We start from the raw sequence: 7,358 nt of genomic DNA, 5'->3' as shown, positions 1-7,358 counted from the left end.
CCAGCGGCTGCTGTGCCGGCTCTGTCCCAGTTCCATCTCCATGCCTCCCGCCCTCCTAGCCTCCGGACACCAGGGCTCGAGTCTCGTGGCTGCTGGGGCCGAGGGCGGGGCAGCCATTGGCACGGGGCAGGGTGGCTGCCAAAGCCATGGCCCCAGGGTGAGAGCTGACGTCCAACCAGGAGCATTTCTCTCCCTGCCAAGGGTTGAGCTCTCTGGGCCACATGCCTTCCCTCTGACACAGGAGCCGGCATCCGTCCCTCAGAGCCACTCGTTGCCTGGACCCCAGCCTTACCCTACGGCGGCCTGATGACAGCTGTGGCCCCACTTGGGCCTCCCTCCAGAGGAGCCTGCCCTGTGCAATGCCAAGCGAAGGTCCACTTCAGGCAGCTGGGGCAGACCCTGCATAAGGAGATCAGGAACCCCAGATGCCAAGCCTGGGCTTCGAGAATGATGGGGAAGCCGCAGCCTGGGCCCAGACTGAGCCATCGTGTCCTAGAGCTTGCCAGAGAGGAGGTTGACCCTTCCCAGCTTAGGGTGGGGGGCCCGACCTTTCTCCCTCCATCAACACGTGCGGGGCTCCTGCCATGCCCGCTCCCGAGCTAGGTCCCGCGTGCAGGGTGACGAGACCAGCCATGAACCCAGTCTTCAGGCTGCTTTCTTGTGATGGGAAGCACATTTCCATCACTCCCTCTGTTCATGTGGGTGCCCACCCAAAATATATATCTCTCTGAAACAGTGGTTTCACATGACAACATTCACCCTTACTGCATAGGATATGCTGCTGTTTCAAATTCTGACATTTTTTACAACAGTTGCTGATAGCCCACAACACTGGGGTATGGCCTGCCCTCTGAAAAACCTCTGTCTGGTTGGGGAAAGATGTTTAAACAGAGGTGAGGGTGGCCTGCTTCTGCCCCACTTTTGACCAAGGGACCAACACCAAGGCTTTCAGGGTCCCAAACCCCATGTCTCTCATATGCAGATGGTTTTCAAGGGAAGTGGTACTGCATGTTGGGACCTCACAGTCACATCAAGAATATAAAAAGGGGCCCAAGAAAGTGGAGGGCTGAGGGGAGCTGTGGGAGGGTTTCTTTGGGAAGAACTATCACTTGTTTTTTCCAGGACCCCGTGTGGCTTTCCATTGGTGTGGGCCCATGTCAGGTATGCGAAGCTCTTCCCCAGGTCCACGGGGTCCTTCTTGGAGAGCTTTGACATGATGGAGACAAGGAGGATGGGGCCTCACTGGGTCTCGGGAAGCTCAGGTGGACAGGTGATGAGACCTGACTGCATGGGATGTAGAGGGGAGCTGTGGGCCCCCTGCTCTGGTGGCGGCTGTGAAACAGGCTATGGTTGGGCATGGTCGCACCCCAGCATGTGTGTGTATGTGTGTCTGGGGGCAGATACTCTGAGTGCTTCTCCTGGACCAGAGGTGGCAGGTGGCTGAGAGGGACCGTTGTGTGCCACCACAGGAGAGCCGCCTGGGGTGGGGGGGCTGTCACAGGGCGTGGAGGAAGAGGCTGTGGCTGGACTCAAGGGTGCCCATGATGGGCAAAGGAAGGGGTCTCAGGGGTCCCTGGAAGAGAGCACACCTGGGCTGAGGAAACCGCAGGGAGAAGGCTCAGCAAGGAGTACCTTTGCTGGTGGGGAGGAGGAGCAGCACAGCCACCCTGTCTCTGTCCATGGGATGGGCAGTTTTGGGCCCTGGCTAAGATCATATTTACAGCGTGGCTGCAGGCTGCTCTTTTGTCCAAGACGGAACTGAATGGCCATGGAATTGGCCTCAGGGTCAGCCCTGTTTTCATCCAGGGTCAGGGCAAGATTGTGTCTGCTGAATAAAATGGAATAAAATGGGCTTTGCAGGTGTTTGCAATAGTGGTATTCAGTGCTGTGACAAGGGCAGTACTTAGAGTGGGGGCAGGTGATGGGGAAGGGAGCTGGGTGGTCAGGGAAGGCTCCCAGAGGAGGTGACGTTAAGATGAGGCCCCTGGGTTGAGTGGAGAGGAGGCCAGTGTGTTCCTAGTGCAGGGAACAGCCGCTGGTAGGGTCTTGAGGAAGAGCCTGGGTCCCTGAGGGTTGGAGAAAGAGATGGTCACGGAGGCTGGTGGGGCTGGAGGCCCAGGTACCGCTTGCCTGGATCCCAAGGCAACAGGAAGCCAGCAAAGGGTTTCATCCAGGAGGCAGCCATCTTGGATGAAATCACTCTGGTAGCTGAGGGGAAAGGAAAGGAAAGAAGGAAAGCCTCTGAGTCCCTTACAGCAGGAATGAAAGATGCAGACAAGGCAGGCCAGTAGGGCCTGGGCTGGCCAGGCAGTGAGGAGGATTCTGCAGTTGAAGATGGCCACTGTGGGACTCAGGCTGAGACAGACCAGCCCAGTGTTGGGTGGCTGGGCTTGAAAGCCATGCTGGTGTCCCAGGAAGCAGCTGGACGTGCCAGGCTGGGGTGCAGTGGTAGCAACTGGGCTCCATATCAAGGCTCCACTCTAAGCGTGGCTGCAGGAGGGGGGTGTAGTGGGGAGGGGCAGAGGGTGTTTCCTGCTCTCTCTTCCTGGAAGCAGGGCCCAAGATCAGTCAGATCCCAGAGGATGTGTCCCCTGAAGGAGGCAATGCCAGAGCCTGGAAGAAAGCCTGGACAACACCCCCAGAGGGGGCAGATGTCTGCTGAGTCAGAGGCCATGGAGTGAACCCATGAGATAGGACAGAGAGCCAGCCAGGAGGAGGCCTCTGCTGGCTGTGGAGCACTTTTGGTGGGGCGCTGGGGCACTGGGGCAGCAGTGAGGAGCCAGAGGAAGGCGCCACAGGTCCACCTGTGTTAACTCACAGACCATCTGGCTGTTCTCTGTGGCCTCACTCTTCCCAACCTTCTCCATTATGGAAGCCTCAAATGGCAGCCCTCGCCCTCCACAGTGCTCCAGATGAGGGTTCCTGGAAGGCAGGCCTCAGGTATCCCCACTTTTCCTAGACCAGCCACGCTCCCATCTGTTCTCCTTGGAAAATGAGGGGAAGTCCCACGTGGTTCTCGGGGTCTTATCCTGCCCCTGTCCCCGCACCACCACCGTCTCCCTGGCTGGTTTCAGGGGGAGATCTCCTCTTAGGCTCGGTGGGCCTCTGCCGCCGCCCTTGTCAAATCACAAGAACAGAGCCCAGGCCAGGTCATGTAAGCCATTTATTGGTTTGTTTTAAAAATATGTATCTTATTTATACACAGAGTTTGGTGAGAAGTGCTCAGTTAGCTCAGACAACAGCTGGCACTTGATGCTCCCTCCTTTTTCTACCCTCTTCCCTCTTACTGGTCATCGTGCCATTCTGGGAAAAAGAAAATGAGAGCCACGCTAAAAGCTAAGGAGTCAGGCCTAGCTTATCCAGCCTCAGCCACAGCCCTGGGCACCTGTGTCAGGGCTCCCAGGCCTTACACACACACACACACACACACACACACACACACTCGAAACCACAGCCCCCTTCCAGCCACCTGGGCAGCCAGCAGGCCTGCACTCCCAAACCGTGTTCCCGCCCCTGCAGTGGGCGCCGAGTGCCAGGGAGGGGCACACACCGCTCCGAGCCTTGAGAGCAAAGCACAAAGAGCTACAAAAATAAGATTTCCACTCAGAGAAGTGTGTCTGGTATGGTCAAAACCACATCCCGCACTGGACTCAGGGGAAACACGGGAGAAGAGAGATCACTGGGGTGGGTGGGGGGACGGGGGCTAGGGTAGCCACCAAGGGAACTCGGGGCAACAGAAAGAAACGTAATACTTGACTCGCCAGCAATGCCCCCTCGGCACTGCCACGAGCTCATGAACGTCCAGCCCTCTGACAGCTCGGCGAGGTAGGTGAGGAGCAGCGTTTCCAGCTTCCGGGGCTGCCCAGAGGTGGGTGTCGGCTCTGCTGGAGAGCTGGGATGGGCGGGCAGCTGAGCCCCTGCCTGCTCAGTCTCCACCAGCCAACACTGTCACTCTCAGGGAGACAGGTCTCTGCATTTAAAGATTTGCATATGCTAAATAGGATTGTCAGCAGCTCAAGAAGCCCTGGGGGTAACTGGACTAGAAAAAGTATTTTTCCCTGAAAAGGCTTTCTCCCGAGACCTGTGGAGGGCCTGGACCCTGCCCCAGGTTGCCTGTGGCTGGTGCCTCCGGGACCCCAGGCTGAGCCCAGAGGGGCTGCTCCGGGGCCACATGGCTCCCTTTCCCAAGGTTGCCCACAGTCCATTCCCCTCCCAGGGCAGGGAAGTGTCTGACCCTCCCAAGGCTCCTTCCCGGTACAGGGCCCACGCTGCCCTCCCCACTCTGTCTGGAGAGTTGCTGGGCACCACACAGGAGTCCTCCCCCCCCCCCCCCCCCCCCCCCCCCCCCACACACATGGTGAGAGGCAGAAAGGTCTGGAAAGAGAGCTCCGGTCATGACAACAGATTCCATTCTTCAGATGCGCTGGGGTCCCACGGTGGAGGGCTGTTCAGCTTCTTAGCCCTCGTGGCACGGGGCTCAGACTTCTCTCCCTGGCCTGTGCGGCGGGGTCTGCCGGGTTCAGGAGCAAGGACAAGCTGGGGGCCAGGCCAAGCTTGGGGCTGGTTTCCTCGTGCCCTTCCCTTTAATGTTAATACTCACACAGAAGGCCAGGTTCTCCTGGGAAGAAAAGGCAACGTCAGCGCCTAGGACCAGCCCTGGGACTCCGGTTACTCTCTTCTGGAAGCTTTGTATTTTTGTAGAAATGACCCCAGTATGGCCTGCATAAAAACACAGGGGGCAAACAGTACCCTGGGGACAAGGGAAGGCCAGAGTGAGCCCCCACTGACAAGAACCCTTCTGCCTGAGGCTCGGGTGAGGGGAGCTTGGGCTGCGTGTGGCCGGTGTCTGGCCTCTGTTTGGACTCTGTGCAGACACTGGGGGAGGAGTGGGGTTCAGCGCCTCCGGTGCCACAGCCCACGCAGCAGGGGAACCCCTTCCGGCCCCGGGGCTGTGAGGGCCTGTGGGAGCCACACTGGGTTGTACTTTTGCATTGAGAAGAAAGTTCCGGCAGCTTCACAGACACTCTCATTGGGAGTTAAGAAAAGGCAGTGTGAACTGCTGCCGATGTCCATGGAAAAAACATTAGTTCTTCGCTCAAGTAAAAAAATATCAAATATAATAAATTTATGAAAGCCCATTCACAACATCTACAGTCTCAGTTTTGTGTTTCTTCTCAGCAACTGAGATGGTAGAGCTTTTCAGAGCCCCAGGATGTGGCCTGACTGGCCCCGGCCACCGGCGTGGGCAGGGCCTCCAGTGTCAGGCCACCCTGAATGGTCAGCTTGGCCACTTGCTTCTGGCTGTCAGCGTGGGCGCCACCGAACTCTGCCTTGTCGAGCCGTGGGGCCGAGGCTCATTGCTCACACCCCGAGCCCGAAGCAAGGAAGGCCCAGCAGATGCTGGCTTGTGGTCGCAGTCACGTGAGCTGCGAAGCAACAGGCTGCGCCCCCGGTGCATCCTGGACTGCCGGGTTGCCACTCACACGATGGACTCGCGGTCCCTGTCTGGGGATGGGGGGAAGTCCGCGAGATCCTCGCTGCGGCTGTAGTCAGACACCCGCACCTGGGGGTTATCACTGGTGGCCCTGGTGACGCTGTCATAGGAGGGCGGGAAGGATGTGGAGGAGATGGAGGAGCTGGAGGGTGGGCCGAAGCGCTGGGAGAAGTTCTCGTTCATCATGTAGGCAATGAGGCCCTCTTGCTCAGGGGCATCCTCATCAGAGAGGCCGCTGCTGCCTGTCTGCTGGCGGAAGAGGAAGGAGGCGTGCTTCATGGAGCGCTGCAGCAGATGCCTCCGGAAGGCCCGCTGGATGATTGTGGCTGACACCTCTTCGTGCTTGCGCCGGAGTGTGGTGGTGATGGGCTCGTAGGAGATCTTGGACGGGTTAGCCGCCATGAACTTCTCCTCCATCTGGATCTTCAGGGCATCCATCTCCCCAGACTCACCCAGGACCCTCTTGGTGAAGGCAAAGAGGATGTCCATGCAGTGGATCCGGTCCCCGCTCACCATGGGCAGATCCATATTGATGAGGTTTATCTGGTTGGGCTTGGCGATGCGCAGCGGCTCAGACAGGGCATCGGCAAAGTCAGACAGGGCCGAATACTCGATGAACTGGGTGGCCTCTGGGTCGAACTTCTCCCAGATCTCATAGAACATGTCAAAGTCATCCTCACTCAGAGGCTCGGTGCTCTCCTCCGTGGCCACGCTGAAGTTCTCCAGGATGATAGCGATGTACATGTTGACCACAATGAGGAAGGAGATGATGATGTATGTGGTAAAGAAGAGGATGCCTACGGCCGGACTCCCACAGTTGCCCCGGGAGCCATTGCTGTTGGGCAGATTGGGGTCACAGTAAGGGGGTCCTGTGTTGAGGATAGGGCTGAGGAGGCCATCCCAGCCGGCTGACGTGGTGATCTGGAAGAGGCACAGCATGCTGTTGGCAAAGGTCTGGAAGTTGAACATGTCGTCAATGCCAGCCTCCCATTTGACATAAGCAAAGTTGGCCATGCCGAAGATGGAGTAGATGAACATGACGAGGAAGAGCAGCAGCCCTATGTTGAAGAGGGCAGGCAGGGACATCATGAGGGCAAAGAGCAGCGTGCGGATCCCCTTGGCCCCTCGGATCAGCCTGAGGATGCGACCGATTCGGGCCAGGCGGATGACTCGGAAGAGTGTTGGGGAGAAGAAGTACTTCTGGATGATGTCTGAGAGCACAGTACCTGTGGGAAACAACAGAGACCATGGCCACCTGTGCACCTCTGTCCTCCCTCTCGCCCTGTGTCACTGGATGGGTCTCAGTATGGCAAGGAGCTAAGGGGAGGAGGCCCCTTCAGGAGGACCAAGTTAATGGGGGCGTGCAAGGACCCAGCATCCTCCCATCTCTCTGGGGCTCCATTTCTCATTTATGATCCAGAAAGTGAGATGCACAGTACCCACACATTTTCCAAAGTGCCTTCCCAGATCTCTTGTCCCTTAGCCTTCTGAGAACACCTGCACAGTAAAGACATACTGGGCCCATCTTCTAGATCCTGGGTTCTGAGGCCTCAAGGTGGCCTAGCTTGGATCAGAACTCGGGCTTTTCAGCTCTTCATTACTCAAAGTGTGGTCCGAGGACCAGTAGCCCTCGGATCTCCTGGGCTGATTATCAGAACTGTGGATTCTCAGTTTCACCCGTAGTCCCACTGCATTTTAATAAGCTCAGATGATTCATGTGCTCATGGAAGGGCAAAAAGCACCGGCCTACAAGTCTGTGTTCTCCACTACGCCGTGCCTGTCGCAACTCAGCGTTTCTGCCATCGTTACTGTCATCCTCCCAGCCCTGCTAGCTTCTGGGGCTTCCCCTTGGTCTCTATTGACA

At 57.7% G+C, this 7,358-nt stretch overlaps 1 protein-coding gene across 1 annotated transcript in view; it reads right to left on the bottom strand.

The window, feature by feature from the left end:
* Positions 1-4,328: 4,328 nt before the first annotated feature.
* SCN5A (sodium voltage-gated channel alpha subunit 5) overlaps positions 4,329-7,358 on the bottom strand; it is a 91,000-nt gene continuing 87,970 nt past the window's right edge. Inside the window, exon 28 of the mRNA XM_059390533.1 lies at positions 4,329-6,720. Within this exon, the coding sequence (XP_059246516.1) occupies positions 5,480-6,720 (1,241 nt within the window). The 3' untranslated portion in view covers positions 4,329-5,479. The remainder of the gene's footprint in view (positions 6,721-7,358) is intronic.

This window comes from Mustela nigripes, chromosome 2, assembly GCF_022355385.1.
Source record: "Mustela nigripes isolate SB6536 chromosome 2, MUSNIG.SB6536, whole genome shotgun sequence".
Taxonomy (NCBI): domain Eukaryota; kingdom Metazoa; phylum Chordata; class Mammalia; order Carnivora; family Mustelidae; genus Mustela; species Mustela nigripes.
This window is presented reverse-complemented; position numbering and strand designations above follow the sequence as displayed.